The sequence below is a fragment of the Folsomia candida genome, unplaced genomic scaffold, assembly GCF_002217175.1.
Source record: "Folsomia candida strain VU population unplaced genomic scaffold, ASM221717v1 Fcan01_Sc032, whole genome shotgun sequence".
NCBI lineage: Eukaryota > Metazoa > Arthropoda > Collembola > Entomobryomorpha > Isotomidae > Folsomia > Folsomia candida.
Genome location: NW_019091224.1, coordinates 978,699 through 999,032, shown reverse-complemented (window position 1 = coordinate 999,032; position 20,334 = coordinate 978,699). Strand labels below are relative to the sequence as shown.

General features: G+C 38.4%; 2 protein-coding genes and 1 long non-coding RNA gene across 3 annotated transcripts; 2 read left to right on the top strand and 1 right to left on the bottom strand.

Moving 5' to 3' along the window:
• Positions 1 to 5,437: 5,437 nt before the first annotated feature.
• Positions 5,438 to 6,542, bottom strand: LOC118439235. The gene is made up of 2 exons (XR_004837298.1): positions 6,378 to 6,542; positions 5,438 to 5,739 (listed from the first exon to the last, which is right to left on the bottom strand). It is a non-coding gene; the product is annotated as an uncharacterized LOC118439235 (long non-coding RNA).
• Positions 6,543 to 11,749: 5,207 nt separating this feature from the next.
• Positions 11,750 to 14,174, top strand: LOC110860415 (mucin-5AC-like). The gene is made up of 2 exons (XM_022109446.2): positions 11,750 to 11,871; positions 12,311 to 14,174. The coding sequence occupies exons 1-2, from the start codon at positions 11,805 to 11,807 to the stop codon at positions 13,741 to 13,743; spliced, it is 1,500 nt and encodes a 499-aa protein (XP_021965138.1). The 5' UTR covers positions 11,750 to 11,804; the 3' UTR covers positions 13,744 to 14,174.
• Positions 14,175 to 17,172: 2,998 nt separating this feature from the next.
• Positions 17,173 to 18,722, top strand: LOC110860414. The gene is made up of 3 exons (XM_022109445.2): positions 17,173 to 17,355; positions 17,690 to 17,881; positions 18,204 to 18,722. The coding sequence occupies exons 1-3, from the start codon at positions 17,305 to 17,307 to the stop codon at positions 18,666 to 18,668; spliced, it is 708 nt and encodes a 235-aa protein (XP_021965137.1). The 5' UTR covers positions 17,173 to 17,304; the 3' UTR covers positions 18,669 to 18,722.
• Positions 18,723 to 20,334: the final 1,612 nt, after the last annotated feature.

The following is a 20,334-nucleotide window of genomic DNA, read 5'->3' as shown; positions in this document are numbered from 1 at the left end:
CCAGGGGGTGTGGTCGAAAATTGAATTTAACCTTAATTTTCATATGGGGAGTCATTTTAAAGGAAATTTCGCCACGAATTCAACGACGCCAATATTTTCGACCTTTGACCTCGACGTTGGGGTCATGAGGTCAAAAAATACTTAATTGTCATATGGGATGTCATTTTAAAGGACATTTTTATACGAATTAAACGACGACAATATTTTCGACCTCGTGACCGTGTAGACGAGGTCAAACGTCAAAAATATAGAATTTTTAGTTTGGATCGTTGTAGACAGGACGTACGGATATTTGGGACATATATTAATAACCGTCTGACGCTTCCTTTTTATATTCGTTTGTAAGGGTTTATTTTTCTGTGCGTCAACTAATTGTATGACGCTTAATTGTTAACTGTTGAAGTAGACCAGGAGATTTGAGTCAAGAAATCCACACTCAAAATAAAATTTTAGCAAAATCGCTACCAGCCGGTATCTATATATGACCTCACTGGTTTGGTAGCAGACTACTACCGGTTTTTGTATCAGCCTCTTACCACCAGGTGACAACACTCCTACTATTCAGTGACACCGGCTAGTAGCGATTTTGCTAAAATTTTATTTTGAGTGTGGATTTCTTGACTCAAATCTCCTGGTCTACCTCAACAGTTAATAATTAAGCGTCTTAGGATTAGTTGACGCACAGATACAAAAATGTTAGCAATTGCTTAATTATATTATGGCCAACATGTCATGAATTGAAAACCAGTTTATGCTAACTGATATCTACTGACAGTTTAATAAAGGATTCTGTAATTGAAACATACTTACATAAGTTTGGTCTTTGTTGTGTGAAATTGTTGATGTAGCTTGCACAGGCATTATTTAAGAGCACGTGTTGAATTAACTAGTTACATTATGTACCTTACATAAAGTAAATTACAATTTTTAATTTGCTATGTCGCTCTCATTTAGAGCCCCTCTAACCTAACTTAACTTATGCATAAGCATTCCACTCTTAATGATCCGGTAAAGTCACGCAGATTAATGTTAGATTAAACGACATAATTAATTCCGATTAGGTTATGTAGTGACTGCATGGGTACAAACATAACTGCATAATTAGCAACATGTCCAAATTGCAGGAAATAGTTCTAATAATACTTCGATATAGTAATTTTGATCACAGGAACCCCAAGTCGTAGAAACTGGGTGTTAAAAAAATGAGAGGTATTGATATGTGACTCTACCGCTTTGGTATTAAACCGTTGTACCACCCTGGTATAGATTCTGTATTAAAATAATACCTTGTGGTAATACTTTTAATAATAGTTGGTATTTGGTATTACATTTTATACCATATTAGTGTATTGCACGGGTTTTTTAAACTTTTAATGTCACGCACCTGACTGGCACACTAAAAAAATATTGGGGGGCCGAGCGCTGTGTATACACTCTACAGCTGATATATAAACGCATGATGTTGTGATTCTCGTGGGAATAAATTGTTACCCCCTTGGCGTCAATATTGGCACAGTGTGTTGTAGAGCTTACAATAACGGCGTTGGAGTCACGCATACACACCGCGGGGTAAGAAATGAGCACGTAATTTCTTGCAGTGGAGCCTGTAATCCTATTCTTATCGGAGGGATCATTGTATAATTATAGCATGGATCCAATCCGAAAAGTTGCAATACTCGGAGTCCGATCCGTATTTACCGGATCGAATCTGTGTAATAGCAAAGGATGGATAAAGACATCCTTCAGATCGGATCATACCAGTCTTATTTTGCAGTGTACATACTCGTACATGCGTGATTATATAATAAAATAAGTCTTCTATTAAGCACACAATTTTTCTTTGGCTCGTTCCGCCGGCGTCGTTAGTTATCATGGAATCAATAGAATTAATTTTGACAAGTATAATTAACTATGCGCGTTAGTTACATAATGTCATGGGCACAGTTCTTAGAGGCTCCTTTTAAACGTAGCGACGCCGTTTTAAGGAGTCAGTATTTCGTCACCTTTTGTGTCCAGCGTTGGGGTAACCCGTATACGCACAAGTATAATAGCGAAAGTCAGATTGCCAATAATTGATCTGTTAACAATCATGGGCATAACGCTGCTCGTTGTGCTCTCTGCCCTGCTCGCCTTGTGTCAGGCAGAATGGTCAGTGGTTCCCACACCAAAGTGCAACCAGCCAGGTAATAAATATGCGTCCTTCTAGAGCATAAATTTGACCCAATATTGAGTAACATTTATTCAACTTGGTTACATTTGTAAATTTGAAATTTTGTTAACTGAAATAATCCGGGTTTTTCAGAGGACTGTTTCCTTCTATTCCTACACCTCCGTGTGAAACCATTACCTCCCGATGTGGTGCGGGTTGGTGAGGTGTTTGAGATTAAGGGACCCGTCACGTGGACAAGCAGCGAGACTAATTGGCTGGTTTCCATTCAAGGGGTCACTTTAAGGTTTTTGAAAAAAGAGTGAATATATCGGGGAGGCAAATGGTGGTGATTTTAGTTTCCTCAGTTGGAATGGAGTACGTCAGGGTTATAATTAATTACCGATTGGGTAACAAATTACTAGAAATAACCACTTGGACCTGGCATGTGACATGGCAGCACTATTACACTCTTAACAAAATCAGTAAACGCGGTATTGATGTGCGACTTTTCCTTGACTTTTCGTGGCAATGATTTGTAATAAATTTAAAAAATTAATACCTTATGGTAAAACATTTAATACCACCTAGAAATAAAATGATTACCACGTGGTATTATTTCATTACCGAATATAAACCAGGACAGTACAACGGTTTAATACGAACGCGGTAGAGTCGAATATCAATACCACTCATTTCTTAATACCCAGTTTCTAAGAGTGTAGACTCACAAAAAAGTTATTGTGCCGCCGCGCGAAATTTCCTTTGTAATGCCGACTACATATAAATGGGATTTATGTATACAGCCTTAAAAACCCGGTAGAGCCGAATATCCGGTTGACCAGTTGAGAGTCTATACTCCCAAATATCGTATTTGTTCGATTCATAACTACTTAATTTTGTGCAGGAATGTCAAGATAGAAAATATTTTTGAAAAATCTAAAACAAGCGCCACTGGTTCTCTTGCTACCAGCAATTATGATGGATACATCAATACAGAATTTAAGCCAATATTGCCAGACGGGTCCTGGAAAGCTGTACCAAGTAAGTATGTATGAGTGTAAGTAATTTTATAAGTGCAGAGAAAATTCGGTCAAAAATATGAGAAAGACTAGTAAAATGTAAAATTGTATTGTACCCGAGTTTTTTTAAAGTTAGCAGAATAAGTATTACTGTTAATTCTGTTCCCAGTTAGCGGGGAATATTCCCTGAACGGGACCCTTGGGGAGGAAAGGCTCTTTATGGAAGGCGGATTTTACGGAAGCGTTGGGCTATCGGCACATCTCTGGTTAAGGTATCGAGTAGACGACAAAGGGTTTTTGGAATTCCATTCGAACTCGACCTACTGGGAGTGCACAATCCCCAGACGACGACCCTGGCGAACTGGTTCACACCGGATGAGCCAGCCAAAGATGAGGCGTGGAAGCAATTGTCAGCAGCAATGCAACAATTGATAAAGACCGAGTTAGTTGTACGAGTATCGCCCATGTTATTGCGCCATATTACGAGCCAGTTCAAGGTAGGTTTGGAAATTTGATGACGAATTGTGTGAGAGTTCCCTTACCTGAAGCATGGGCGGGATGGATATTTGTAGATGATTTGTAGATAACGCAAGAATAGATAAAATGATATGGTACTGATTTACTTACCTAATTCGGCAGGGGTACACAATCGCCTCAATAGCTAGGGGCAAGTTCTTAACGGAGACGACTTCTACGATAAAGCCTACAATCACCACACCCACGACGCCTACTACGACCACAGCCACGACGCCTACTACGACCACACCCACGACACCTACGACGACCACACCCACGACAACTACACGCACGACACCTACTACGATCACACCCACGACAACTACACCCCCGACACCTACTACGACCACACCCACGACACCTACGACGACCACACCCACGACAACTACACGCACGACACCTACTACGACCACGCCCACGACAACTACACCCCCGACACCTACTACGACCACACCCACGACACCTACTACGACCACACCCACGACACCTACTACGACCACACCCACGACACCTACTACGACCACACCCACGACATCTACTACGACCACACCCACGACAACTACTACGACCACACCCACGACACCTACTACGACCACACCCACGACAACTACTACGACCACACCCACGACACCTACTACGACCACACCCACGACAACTACACCAGCTGCGACGATAAATAGAGTCACCTCACCGACAACGGTCACCATGTCACCCAACACAAAAATTACAGCGGCTGCTATCTCCGTCGCACCACCTCTGGAAGTGGCTACGGTAATCATTGACACCGGCCCACTCCGTTATACAGATAGAGGACACGACATTGTAACCATAACCACGGAAGAAGCTAAACCAATCAGTGTCCCCATTTGGAGTGTGGTTGCTATAAAACAACTCTTGCAGCAAGTCTTGTCCGAGAATAATCCACCAACGACACCAACTACGACGACGACTACAACTCTTTCACCATCAACCCCAACAAAAGTCACGACGGGATCAGAGAAATCAGCTATTCCAATTGAACCCGGAAGTGGAACGGGGAAAGGGCAAGGTCCAAAAGATGACAAGTTTAAGTCATACTCCAACCCATTTTTTACCATTCTTGTCAATCAATTTGTAGGAAAATCTGCATAACTACGTATTCATGTAGGATTCGGCTGAGAGTGCTGAAATAAATTTAGTCGACGATGTAACCATCATTAATTTGTGACAAACTAGTAAAGTAAATTAACAAATTACATATGTCAATTATTATGTATTATTCATTAATTCAGAAGATAAATAAAGTCAGGTTGAATAAACCTTGGAAACGTCGAAAAATACGGGTTATGGACAGAATTTAACTTTATATGAAGATTGCCGTTTCCGAGGATTTGATTCTCCTCGCAGAAAGTTTAGATGCAGCGTAAAATTAGGAGCATCTTCTAACGGTGGAAGCAGTTGAATTTTGACGACATAATTAATGGGCCATACACTCTTAGAAACTGGGTATTAAAAAAATCAGCGGTATTGATATGTGACTCTACCGCTTTGGTATTAAACGGTTGACTACCCTGGTATAGATTCGGTAATGAAATAATACTATGCAGTAATCATTTTATTACTAGGTGATATTAAATTTTGTACCATATATATGGTATTAATTTTGTAAATTTATTACCAAATCAATACCAAGATGGTAAAGTCACATATCAACACCGCGTTGAGTGATATAAGAGTGTAATTAATACGGAAGCCTGTTTCCGCACAAATGGAATAATTTAGGCAGGAAGTTATTTATTTATTCACTTTCAAGCATGACAAATTACATAAAATTAAATCGGATACAAATTTCTTGTGAAATTTATTAAAATCAAGATAGTTTTAACATCCATCGACATCACCATTATTCGTCCAGGGGAAAAAGGTCCCTGTCTGGCATCTTCCATGGACGCAAGTACACCACCTGCCAAACCATCTTTGTTCCGCAGGTTGGCTTGGAATCATCTCGAGGTCATCGACCCTAGCAGTAAGCGGCGTGTCCCCATCGCCGATTATTCCCCGTCCAAGGACGTTCCCCTGGAATTAAGTTAGTTGCTACGTTAGTACACTCTTAAGAATCATAACTCACAATGGCATATTGTCGTTCTAATTCTAAATTGAGCTAAGTGCAGTGAAAACTTTATTTTAAATAAAGCTAAGTGCAGTCAGTTCTTAATTTTAAAAGAAGGTAACTGCACTTGTTTTAACTATAGTGTTTATTGTGCAGTTAGATTTTTTTAAATTAAGGACTGACTACACTTATCTCTATTTAAAATTAAGCATTCCCTGCACTTAGCTCAATTTAGAATTAGGACGACGATATGGTTCACGGGATCAAAATGGTCCATTTTGCACAATGGACTCCAATAAATTGGTCCGTCGATGGACCACGGACCATTTTTTAGATGGACCTTGGACCAATGTATTACCAGCTATGTTACAAAACCTGTATGGTCACGTAGGTATTGATTTCTCGTTATTAAAGTTGCTCTACCTCTTCGTATTAAAATTACCCCGGTCCGGTAAAACTTACTGCCTATATATTAATCCTTAATACCGAGCTGTTAATCATAAATACCACTTTGTTAAAGGAAATGAGGAGTAGGTTGTTTTGCTACTGGATTTCTTGGAGTGTACAAGATGACCAAAAGTGTAAATTAGGAATATGCATTTACCAGAAGGACCAAAAGAAAAATCACCACGGGTTGTAACAATTTCATCTTTGCAGCTAAATTTTTTTCACAAAACTCCAGAGTAAAATTATACTTAAAAAGTGGAAATTATACGAAATCCTCTTCCTAACTGACTGCTCGATTCAACATGACCCGGTTTTGTAGTGAACAAATGTGAGTGTGAGTGACGCAAATGAATATTTCATTGTAGACCACATTTCCATTGTCTGAAATGTCCTAGATTCATGAATTCTCATGCAAATTGCAGACCAGGCATTATTAATTCATTGTGAAACCGGTGTAAAAACAGATTTTCAGTTTTAGCCAACTAAAAAAATTATCATAATTAAATATTTATTTATTTTAAAATTGCTTATATTTCATATTTTAATTTCACGAACTTAATTACCAAATTCGTGACGTTTAAACAAGTCAAACACTGTAAGTATGCAGGGTTGTTTCGATTGGTAAAAATTGAACAGAGCAGTAGGAAAAAGTGGACAAAAAGGCACTTTTTACCACCCACTAAAGTAAGTGGGAGAAACTCTGCGTTTGGGGCGATTCCACACAACTTAATATTTTTAAAATCTGACTTTATAGGTATTCGTATTTTCCATTAAATTCTAAGAAAAAAGTTGATAATACGGCTGCGTTAATAATCTACAAGATTGACATGAAAAATAATCAGAACTGTTTGAAAGTGCGCGCGTTACGTAGCAAAATGTTCTCGAGATGACGAATATGAAGTCCGATTAGGAAAATACTAAGTATTAGAGAAATTTTTGCAGCATATTTTCCCGTTTTAGACGGTAAAAACTATTCTTGCCAGTTTTTCCTATCTTTTTCCGTGACAGCTAATAGTTTTGGACGAAAAAAAATCTGCAAATATGAACATGATAACCTCCACTACTTCGCAGTAAATTTCATGACAAACAACCGGATGATTTGTCGTAATAAATATTTATACGAAAATAATGAGAATTCTCAATTATCTCTCACTTGCCAAACCCATCACAAAACCTGGATTTAGTGACCTTTTGACCTTTGTTCTGCATTGGGGAATATCTCTGGCCGATGTCATTTTACCATAAGCACCATAAGAACTAATTGTGTGAACGGTGCATTCAGCTGCTTTCAGAATTAAGAAGTGACTGCACATAGCTCATTTTAGAATTAAGAAACACTGATCTTTTTAGAATTAGTGCGACGTTATGTTGATTAGATGTAGCGCCTCAGTTTGTCGAATTGCGGTGATGAAAATGTACAAAGAAGCAAATGCTGTATAGCAGATATATTTAAATATGTGCAAATATTAAATTTAATAAGGCAAATTCCGTGCTACCTTAAAACTGGTGAAAGCTAATTTTTTGTTCACCAGGGGAGGAATTCAATTGTAATTTGCGCACGGCGTAAGTCTAAATTTTGGTTCAAAATCAGTGCTTACGCTTTGCGCAAATTATAATTGAATTCCTCCCCAGGTTTAAATGTTCTTTTAAATCTTATTATTACAATTTATTCCGTTTGTCGGGTAATATCTTAGAGCCTTCATTTGGGCCGAAAATTTAGCCTTGAGATGAACTAAATTGGCAGAATCCGTGTCCATCCTGGTCCGAACATGAATAATGATTCTCAATGAGTGCGATACAATTTTCCGCATATTTCGCCGGCGTTGTTGCATCTGGTGGATTTGGGCACTCGTAAATTACATCTAGGTGGCATTCCTCACCATCGTAATCCGTATCCATAGCTGCTCCCTGTACGTAACCATTTTGATATTGTGTTAATTGTACTTATAACGTATTATTTAAATCCCCCACGCCGGGTGATTAGATCTTCAGGTTTTATGTACAAAAGTTTCAATGCCAAAAGCTTTTCAAAATTTTGAGATGTCTCGTAAAACAAACTGAAGAACGGTTAAGATAACCAGTTATTCCCGTGTGTCTCATTCCGCCCCATGTGTCATGTTCTCTTATGGAGAACTTAAACAATATATTTCGCGGTTCATATTCAATGAAATTGCAATGTTATATACTTAACTTGAAAAATTCATCTCAACAGATTTAAAAAAAACTTCGTTCCAAAAAAGGACAACAAATTATTAAGGAAGGAAGTTTTTTTCCAAAAAATCTGTTGAGATGAATTTTTCCAATTAAAAATATAGAATTCTTTAAAATAATAACATTGCAATTTCATTGAATATGAATGGCGAAATATAAATTGTAAGTTCTCCATAAGAGAACATGCCACATGGGGCGGAATGAGACACACGGGAATGACTCGTCGATGGTTACCTTAAACGGCAGAAATTACTGAAACTCACCCTTCGTTTCCTGACGGGAGGGTTGCCTTGCAATCGGTTGATTTCTTTGCCACACTGCCGCCCGGTTAATACGTCGTCGCCATTTTTACACACGCACTTTGCCCCAGGACTTGCTTGGGAAGCTGTAACATTCAGACGAAACTTGTTTATATAATGGATACATATTTACATAAATATTTAGTAAAATTGCCTACAATTCGTATACAAGTCTATTACTGCCTGCACGGAAAATATTATAAAAGACATCGACGTGTTACTGATCACAATTTAAAGTAAAATGTGCGCATTAAGATTTTTCAATTAATTTATATTTCCCAAAATATTTATGTCGCCGTTTTGTTATTAAATTGGCGGAACTTGGCGTATTTTACCTGAAATCAGCACCGCAAGAACGACTAGTACTTTCATCTCCGGAAAATTTGAAATCTTCATGGAGCTCTTCTATGTACTCACAAGTGAATTTTTTGAATGCGTACAAAACACAGGATGTTTGGTTAGTTTTATCAAATTGCCTTGAACAATGGATTATTGTTCTAAGCAAATGGTTTATGACGGGAAATAGGACATTTCGCCACTCATAACAAATTATACGCTCGAATTAGCATTGGTATTTCCTAAGGAAATGGACAAAACACCCGCTGCGAAATATCCGCAGCGGATATAAATTCCTTAACAACATTTTAAAAAATCCTCAGCAACATCAAATAATTTCCTTAGCAACGTTAAGAAAATTCTGTAGCAACGTCAAATAATTTCCGCTCGCAGATAACCATCATTAGACCACCGCTCCCAGATAACTACCATTTTTTTAAAAATTTAATGCCGAAAGAGTATATTTATTTTTATTTTTATTCTTCGGACTTGCTTCCTGATCACTCCCAGAATGGCTCCAGAGCAGCTGATGTGACCAACTAATCCTTGCGTATGATGACCTGACTATCTCAAACATTTTCGACAAGAATTAGCGCCAAGTTCTGTCATAGTACTTTTGAATTCAATACAAAATTGGTCCTTGTAACCTTGATTTCGAGGGAGAGGGGCCGAATTTCAAAAACCTACAGTGCAGACTCCATTTAGCCCGAGTCAGGGATAGACTCCGCTTCTAAACTTATGTCCAATTTGACCGGACTACTATTACCACCCCCTAGTATATTATAGTGTGGATGGTCAAATGTTTCTTAGAAATTTTATATTACCAAACACCTAATTTTTGAAATATTTACGAATCGTTCCCCATCACCAGTAGGGCAAGTAGGGCTCACTTCTTTCAATTATTGAACTTCCAAAGCTTTACTTGCTACGCATAACAAATTTTTAACCTCCGTACCAAATTTCAGCTGAACATAGCAAGTTTTAAAAAACGGTGTGGGTCACCTCCTAGGGTCACTCTGGTTACATTTTGCTCACTTTTAGCTTCATATTCTCTCATTAGAAGCTATTGCGTATCACCGTTCCGAATTTCATCTTACAATTTTTAAAAACCGGTATGGGTTGCACCATAGGGTCACTCGACATAAAAATTTTGTCAATTTCACATCAAATTTTTCCGTGAGGGGTCATAAGCAACCTCTCTACCAAATTTCAGCTTAATACGACAATTTTGAAAAATCTGTATCCCAATAGGGTCCCTCCGGACAAAAATTTTTCCAATTTGACTTCACATTGTTCCATTAGAGGCCATTAGCAACCTCTGTACCAAATTTCAGCTTTCTACGACAAGTTTGAAATTTTGGTGCATAATACCCCACCCATCTCGGCGACCCCCACCGGTCAACCACTTGATCGATTTCGCTCATCTTCGAACTCGTTTCCTAATTTTGTCCAATATGCATGTGGTAAAAATTTCAAGTCAATCGGTGCAGCCGTTTTGGCTCTATCGTGCCGGACAGACGGACGGACAGACGGACAGACGGACAGACGGACAGACGGACAGACGGACAGACGGACAGACGGACAGACGGACAGACGGACAGACGGACAGACGGACAGACGGACGGACATGACGGTTCCATAAGCCCTGACTCGGGCTAAAAATTTGAAAATGCATATTTCACTCAAGGCTTCAAGGTTTCCAAAAAGTAGGCCATTTTGAAAATCAATCAACAACTGACCGTTAAATCCACATGTTATTACTTATGGAGAGGTCGGCCATTTAGCCTCACGAGAATTCCCTTGCTCCAGTATTTCTGAATGAACAAGAATTGGGAAAATGAAACTAATTTGGTAAATGCAATTATTTTACAATACTCAACAAATTGGTAACTGGGGTCAGAAATGAACACAGCGGCAAGATTCTAGTCAACATAAGTTTTCTAGTTATGTCGAGTCACACAAAAGCAAAGCGTTAGTTTGAAACATCAATATCTCAAAATTAACAACAAAAAGTTACACATTTTGGCTCATATCTGCTTCCGTCCCCCCCCCCCTCGAATTTTGAAAAATATTTTCAAATCACTAAATATATACACCGTAGGCATATGTAAATATGTATGTAATTTAATAAAGAGTAACAGCATATTTTGCGAAGTGCACAAAGCAGTTACAGAATTCGCTGCAAATGCCATCCAAAGATTAAGAACAAACAAGAAAGTCTGCACATAAAAATTTAAGTTCGGTCCACCAAAACTGAAATTGGTTTTCGAACCCGGATATAAATATACTCATCATTAAATAAATCCAGTGATATGTAGGAGTTTTTAAGGTGTAAGCATTTTTCGAATACATTTACCATGTAATAGAATCCACCCCCCAGTAAAACGTAATTATATAATAGAATTTCATAAATCATAAAACTATTTACTTTAATCCACATGCTGTATGAAATACATTTTCCAACTGAATAAAGGTCTTTTGTGTATAAGTTTAATTCATAGATTCCTTGAATTTCTATAATTTCACGTCACCAAGCAACTGCTGCACGCAGCTGTGATTACAATAAGTATCGACACGTACCACAAATATTTGTGTATCAATGGTTAGTTTTATGTATGTATGGTGAACCTTGAAATTCCTGATGGCGTGATGAATTTGGATCGGTGCCCATTAACCTGGAGAGATTCAATTAGTTCGGTTAGCAAAGAAAAATTTAGTTAAGCTTTACGGAAGCAAAAATGGTAACACTTTTAATGTCCTTCTTAATACTGGGGTTGACACGAACAGGTGTATCACAAACTACAGGTAAAAAATATATAGATTTACGTTAACCCCTTCGTTCCCACAAAAATTCCCACAAAAATTCTTTAGCTACCACTTTATTTTAGATGCCAAATCTCAAAAATATGAAAAAATCAGTGACAAACTCGAAAACTCCACTTTTTTACATGGCGTTTGTATAGGATAAGTTCAGTTTTTTTGCAGAAACAGTCAACAAGAATACCACTTTTGACAATGAAGTTTTCCCATTTTCAATTTTTGCCTTGGTTTCTTGTTGTCATCGAAAAATTTAAAACGACACAAATATGTGTACTTGGTCATAAGCGGAAAGCAGAAAAGTAGACAAGTGTGTGTGCTTGGTTCTTAACGGGTTAAAGTAAATCTAAACGACATTACCCTTCGTGAAAAATTTTTCGACATCAGCGAAATGAATAATTAATTAAATAATTACTTTTCTACACAGGAATTCTGAACGGAAATGAATACTATGCAGCAAAAGTGGGTACAAACGACTACGTTTTTTTCAAGGTTGCTGCTGGATGTAGTCTGACACCATGTCAAACTTGGTGTTCAGCGCTGGGCATTGCTAACTCGGAATGCTCGAATGATTTGCAGACATGTGCATGTTATGCGCCTAGTGCCCCCTGCCAATGCGGTGGATCGACAACTTCCACGACGACGACAACTACATTGGCACCAGTAACTCTCCCCCCTGTTGTGACAACATTGATTCCTACCACGTTACCTGCAACGACAATTGGGTCAATTACAGGACTGCCGTCTTTTACCACAACTATACCAACGACAACTTCCACGGCAGCTCCGGCAACAACAACAACAACCGCAGCACCTGCAACAACAACAACAACGGCCGCCCCTGCAACAACGACAACAACCGCCGCCCCTGCAACAACGACAACAACCACGGCCGCCCCTGCGACAACGACAACAACCACGGCCGCCCCAGCAACAACGACAACAACCGCCGCGCCTGCAACAACAACAACAACAACGGCCGCCCCTGCAACAACGACAACAACCGCCGCTCCTGCAACAACGACAACAACCGCAGCCCCTTCAACAACGACAACAACCACGGCCGCCCCTGCAACAACGACAACAACCGCCGCCCCTGCAACAACGACAACAACCACGGCCGCCCCTGCGACAACGACAACAACCACGGCCGCCCCAGCAACAACGACAACAACCGCCGCGCCTGCAACAACAACAACAACAACGGCCGCCCCTGCAACAACGACAACAACCGCCGCTCCTGCAACAACGACAACAACCGCCGCTCCTGCAACAACGACAACAACCGCAGCCCCTTCAACAACGACAACAACCACGGCCGCCCCTGCAACAACGACAACAACCGCCGCCCCTGCAACAACGACAACAACCACGGCCGCCCCAGCAACAACGACAACAACCGCCGCGCCTGCAACAACAACAACAACAACGGCCGCCCCTGCAACAACGACAACAACCGCCGCTCCTGCAACAACGACAACAACCGCAGCCCCTTCAACAACAACAACAACAACGGAAGCGCCTGTAACAACAACAACCGCAACGCCTGTAACAACAACCGCAGCGCCTGTAACAACAACCGCAGCGCCTGTAACAACAACCGCAGCGCCTGTAACAACAACCGCAGCGCCTGTAACAACAACCGCCGCGCCAGTAACGACAACCGCTGCACCTGTAACAACAACCGCTGCACCTGTAACAACAACCGCAACCCCTGCAACAACGACAACCGCCGGCCCTGCAACAACGGCAGCTCCAGCGACTACCACGACAACTCCTGTGACATCAACAACAGTCCCAACGACAACCACGAGGGTAACTATCCCAACAACTGTGCGTACTACGAGAAAGTATTGGTAATAAAGCAACACGTCGCCATCGTCAGCTCAAATAGACATATACAATTTCAAAATATAAACATATATCTATATCTATATAATTAACAAAAACGAGATATTGCATTCCAATGTTTCGAAATTTTAGATTTATTTTTTAACACAAGTAATTAGTCAACTTTCCTAACTCTCTGCGCACTGCCGACACATATATCATCCTCATAGCCACATTTTCCACCCAGTGGAGTCATACGTGTGATATCGCAAACCGATTTCGATTATTTCGATTTATTCTCCCGTTATCGTATTGACAGACGGACAGGCAGATAGACTAAATTATAAACTAGACTAGTATATAGACTAGTAAATAAACATGCCAAACTGCATATTATGTAGTTTTACAGGTTTATGATTTAATAAATTTAATACATAGATAAATTTAATAAATTAAATTGAAGTTTTAATTCATTAAAGCTTTAAAATAAAATTATTAATTAAAATTAATTAATTAGTAAAAAATAGTAAAAAAAACTTAAATTAATAAAATTGAAGATTTAATAAATTAAACAAATAGATAAGTATATTTAATAAATACTTATTAAGTATTTAATAAATCCTTTCATGTCAAGTATAACATTTTAAATGATCAGCCCAAATTAAATAAGTATGTATGTAACTAAAATGCACGTCTCATTAATCAATCATTCCTTCCCGTCACCTTCAGATCAATGTATGCAGACGAAATTTGAGATCTTTGTGATTTCTTTATTACCAGACGGACTCTTGGTATAGGTATACAAGCACATTTCCTCACATTTCTTGAATTGGAAATGAGTAACGGGAATAGTCTGGAAATGCTCCAAAAAAAATCAGAAAAATATTTTTTTTTCGAATTACCCCACCCCCTTGCCCCCAGAGGTCATTTAGCTTAGTTCAGCTTTTTCTCCGCCCCCAAAGAAGATAGATTTCCCAAACTTGGCATGGGCCTCTCATTTGGGGTCGTTCTTCGTGTGAGCAAAAATCAAGTCCCCAGGTCAAAGTCTGTAATGCCCTTGACCTGAAAATTTCGACATTTTTTTCGTTTTTTCTAAATATTTTCCATGTTTATTAAATGGTAACTATCCCACTTCAAAACCGTACAGAAACCATATATTCTGCGTCCAATGCCGGTGGTCTGGACCTCCTAGCTAAAAAATGAAGGGTACTTTGTAGGAAGACCGACTTTGGTCGAAATTGCGACAAAGTGCCCTTAATGCTAACTTTCTTAATGACCGCTGGTTCGATTTGCTTCAAATTTAGGTATGTTATTGACTCTTAGTAACCGAACATAGATAAATTACCGGTAGGTCGAAATCGACCTGCGTGACCTTGTTTCAGAGGCCACCGGGATAAATCGGGAGATAAAGTCTCACATAACCCCACATATGGGGTATCGTTGGTAAGGTCTCGGTGAGAGGATTCAGAATATATATACTTTGGGGGGTCCGGGACCACTCCCTGGGGGTCCATGGGCAGAAAGATAAGAAATCTCGATTCTCCAGAATTTAACACAGCCGTAGATTGGAAGCTAATAGGACAAATATACAGACCAACTCAAAAATATTCTTCTGCCTCTAATAAATGACAAATTACTGCATCGGCGCACTAATTATCTAATAATATCTCAAAATCAGGTGGCTCTTAAAACAAGGACACTTTTCGAATTATTGGTCTTTGGAGGATTTATTTTGAACTTTTTCATTTATGGTCAGCATAAATACTCAGCATAACTACCGATTTTGCTGATTACACGAAAAATAAGATTTTTCATCAACCCCACGTGCATATAAATAACACTGATTGGCATTGAATCCCACACATCAATGATTCATAGTTTTACTTCCGAAACTGCTGAATACTGTAGACTTTCGGCATAAACTTGACGCGATAGATATCACCAACTATTTTCAATAAGATTTAAATCCAGAATTGTCAATAAATGACAAATTATTCTGACACAGAAAATATGGCTAGTTTTTTTCAAATCTTTTCGTAGATACAGATTATTAACCTTATTTATGAAAATCCTACCGTAAGTAAAGTGGGGCGTGAATAATCTCTTGTAAAATTTTATGTATTTCCAATTCTAAAAATAAATTGGTCATGTTGCCCTTGCAAGAAGGCTATGAATGTGTAAATTTAATACAAAGGAGGAGAGAAATTCGCATTAAATATTATGTATGAGCCAATTGCGTACTTTTTAATGGTCCGTGGGTGTGAGTGACATTAAAATAATTACTGAAGTAGGTGATGAACATTGCGTTGTTGAATAATTTCACACAAAACTAAATCTTTCAGAGTGATTGGATTCGTGTAAAAAGTGAATCCGGATCCGCTCTTGGGGATGAATTGCGTACTGAAAGTCAATTAAAGAATCAAAATCGGGGTATTCACCGCAGCAAGATATTTATTTGTTGTTTTTTAAAATTCTTTCAAATTTTTAACAACTTAAGTAGGTATTTATTTCATCACTCTAAATGCTTTGCAGAAAAAATATTATGCACACACTACATAAACAAATTTGGCTAATATTTACTGAATTTTGAGTGAAATTTCCACCAACACAACTATTGTGTGAAATTTGCCCAATAAAAGTTAAAATTTATCCAACTTTGAAAGATTTTTCCTCAGCCTTGAGTAAATTTTACCTTTGTCATATTAAATTTTACTCAATAGTTGCGTTAGTGGCAATTTTACACAAATTTATATTAATTGGGATTGGGATAAATCCAGGAATTGTTTTTGGAGCGAAGTTTTTCAACTTTTTTTCTTGAAATTCGTTTTATTACGGAAATACTACTGATAGAAATTCTTGTCGCTGCCCAACAACATATTTACGATTACCACTGACTAAATTTATTACATGTGGTGAATACCCCTAATAAATATTTCGTCTTATTTATTACAGTCTTTGTAATGATAATGATTTCAACTACTTTTGGACATATGTACACAAGTGGCACCGAAATGCATGGTATGGGGGACACCATGTTTAATTAAAACACGTTAATTAATGCCAATCATGACAACGATTTAGGTACTTTTTAACCAGCCTACATCATTTATCGTACATATTCAGACTGGGTATCAACCGTCACCAAAATGCAATCCTACACGGTAAATAAATTTAATACGTTAATGTGTATCGAGTCACAACACACAACAATCCATCATCCATCATCACTGAAACTCGTAGCGTGAAGAATTCCACCATATAACAAAGTCGGTCGTAATGAAGCGGAGATGATGCATTGTTAGAAAATATCTGCACACACCGTGAGACTGCAATTGCATTTAAATCGGGTTTAATTGTTGGGCCTCTTTTTTTCACCCTCCTTGCATCTCACGATTGATTTACAAATAGATATCAGCCTTAAGATATGGCTTGATTGGATTCGCTTCTACTAATTTTGCAGCTACATACTCATCTTTCGCAGGTGAATATGAACTCCTTCCGATTTCAGTCATTAGACCACCAACCGCACGAAGTGTCAGACGCTATGACGCCGCCGTGGTGGGATTGGGATGGAAATATTTTTGCGACAAAATGTTTCCTCGTAAATTCGTGCCAATCCTTTTTGCTCTACTGGGAAAATACGTGAGTAAAAAAATTTTTTATTAAAAATAATTTTATTTAAAGATTGTAATCTTTTTGTGAATTTTACAATTTCTTCTGATTTTTCAGTTTGATATTTTTGTGAATTTTACTATTTTTTTTTAAATTTTACGGTTTCGATTTTTTTGTGAATTTTGATATTTTCTGTGAATTTTTCAGTTTTGATATTTTCTGTCAATTTGATATTTTTTGTGAATTTAACAATTTGTTCTGAATTTTTCAGTTTTGATATTTTTTGTGAATTTTGCTATTTTATCTGAATTTTTCAGTTTTGATATTTGTTGTGAATTTTACTATTTTTTTCTTAATTTGTCAGGTTTTTGGCCAACGATTTATCCGTGACTGTGCAGATCCCTTGATACAGGATCATGCCCTGAATTCTGCCACCTTCAGCCACTCTTTCTGCTATCACTCGTGCGGGTACGATCTTTTGGTGGAGGACATGACCAACACGGCCACCTGTACGGCGAGTGGGATCTGTCAGTGTAATCGACCCTGTGGAACGGCCGTAAGTTGGAATATGTAAATAACTATTGAAAACAATTTATTGTAATTGTACACTTACGAAAATCACAATTCTCAACCTTCAACAATTGTGTGAAATTACCTGGTCAAAATGCGCAATGGTCTTTACGATGCGAAGCATTAACTTGAGAAGATTTGCAAAAAATTTTGCGATATGTTTTCTAATGTAAGAACAGCTTGATACAACATTATCATTATGGTTTCCTGCTTATTATCTTTCCCTATTTTTGGCAAAACCGGTCCATTTCACAAATTTGCAAAATTTACTCTTTATTTACGTACCCAACAAATTTTCTTGGTTTCAGCCCCCTTCCGTCCGGTTTGGTGACCGGTGTCCCCCCGAATCCGTTGACCCACCCGACCCCGACCCCACGGCTGGGGCACGGTGCAACCAGCAATGTTCCACCCTCTGTCCCGGCGGTGCAGGAGCAATCTGTGGAGAAGTTTATGGAGGACCGATCATCCCAACGACTGATTCCTACGCGAAAATTTGCACCTGCTACTGCCCGCCGTTACCCTGTTTCAACCCGATCAGTTTACTAATTGCTCTTAAAGGAGTTATCATTTTGAAGAAGAAGATTCTGTTCTTTAAATTGTTCAAGGTTTGGATCCTGTGTTTGAAATTGTGGGCGTGGTGTTGTCTCAAAATTCTCCTTCTGTGCCTCCTCCCCTGGTTGTGGGAGCCTGTGAAGTGTTTCATAACGGAAGTGTGGCCTGCGTTCGACTGGGTTTTGTACAACCGGCTCAGTTCGTATGGTTATAGGAGTTGATTCGATTAAATCGCTGCAAGATAATTTAATAAATGAATTTGTGACTCAGGCTAATCCATATCGTGGCAATAATTCTAAAAAGATCTATGTGTACGGGTATCTTAATTCTAAAATGGCATATGTGCAGTCGTTTGTTAATTCTGAAACAGCTATGTGCAGTTAGCGCATAATTTTAAAAAGCTAAGTGCACGATAAGAACCAATGGTGTGAACGGTGCACTTAGCTGGTCTCAGAATTAAGAAGTGACTGGGCTTAATTAGTTTCAGAATTAAGAAGTGGCTGCACTTAACTGGTTTCAGAATTAACGAACAAAGGCAGTTAGCTCTTTTTAGAATTAAAAAACCGGTGCGCATAGATCTTTTTAGAATTAGTACGACGATATGTTGTAGTATATTTTCTAGTATTAGTGACCTACGTAAATTTCCACTCATGACAGTTTGTAAGTTCTCGTCACAGCTTTTCCGCCGAACTGTACAATTTTCCGTGGTTCAGCTGTTAAATAACACCTGCACGAAATTAGTACAAGAAAATATTTTTAAACGTTTTAGAACACCCGCCAAAAATCTCGAGATGGGCATGAAAATGCACAAAAACGCACAAGAATCATATGAGCGCAAATAATATTGTAATATTGAAATTTTTAGTATCAAAAGATTTTCCCTTTTAATGAAATATTTAAATTTAAAAAGTTTAAAATTTAGGAAATAGTGTCATAGGCTTGCAAATCAGTAAGGTATGAAATAACCAAATTTGACATGGCAGGAAAATATAAAATTTCTCAAAAATATGAAATTTTCTGCACGAAATGAATTTCATTAATTTTAATGCATTTACGTGCATTTTCGTACACTTTTATGCATTTTATGTATTTTCATGCACAGTTCAGGCATACGAATAATTTCGTGCTCACAAAAGAAACACTGGTGCATACACACAACAATCTGCTCATAGACAATATTTAATGCGAATTTCTCTGCTCACGTGTTAAATTTACAAATTCACAGCCTTCTTGCAAGGACAACAAGACTAATTTATTTTTAGAATTTGGAACACATAAAATTTTACAAGAGATTAGTCACGCCCCACTTTACCTACGATAGCATATTCATAAATAAGGTTGATAATCTGAATCTATGAAAGGATTTGGAGAAAAAACTAGCCATATTTTCTGTGTAAGAATAATTTGTCATTTATTATGGATCGACCAATTTGAGTTTGATAATGTTGCTAAAAAGTTGATTAATCGTTTACCACCCGGCGTCATTCGGTGTTTGTAGTAGCTTAATTAGCAACCACTTATAGATACAATGGCAAGATGAAGGTGTTGGTTAGATAAAATATTGAATATCCGTAATAAAGAAATCACCAAGATCTCAAATTTCTTCAGCATGTAGACCTGAAAATGACTGGAGGGAATAATTGATTAATGAGACGTGCGGTTTATGAAGTAGCGCAAGCTACTTTATGCGATCGGTTAGTTAGTCTGTCCGTGCGTCTGTCCGTGAGCACTAAAACTCGAGAACGCATCAAGATCATCGAAATCTGTTTGCGGCATCATACACATGACCCCAGGGGCAGGATCCCGTAAACTTTTGGACCACACCCCCTCCGCGCCAGGGGGTGTGGTCGCAGTGTGATCGGGCAAAATGAGATTTATAGCGCAAAT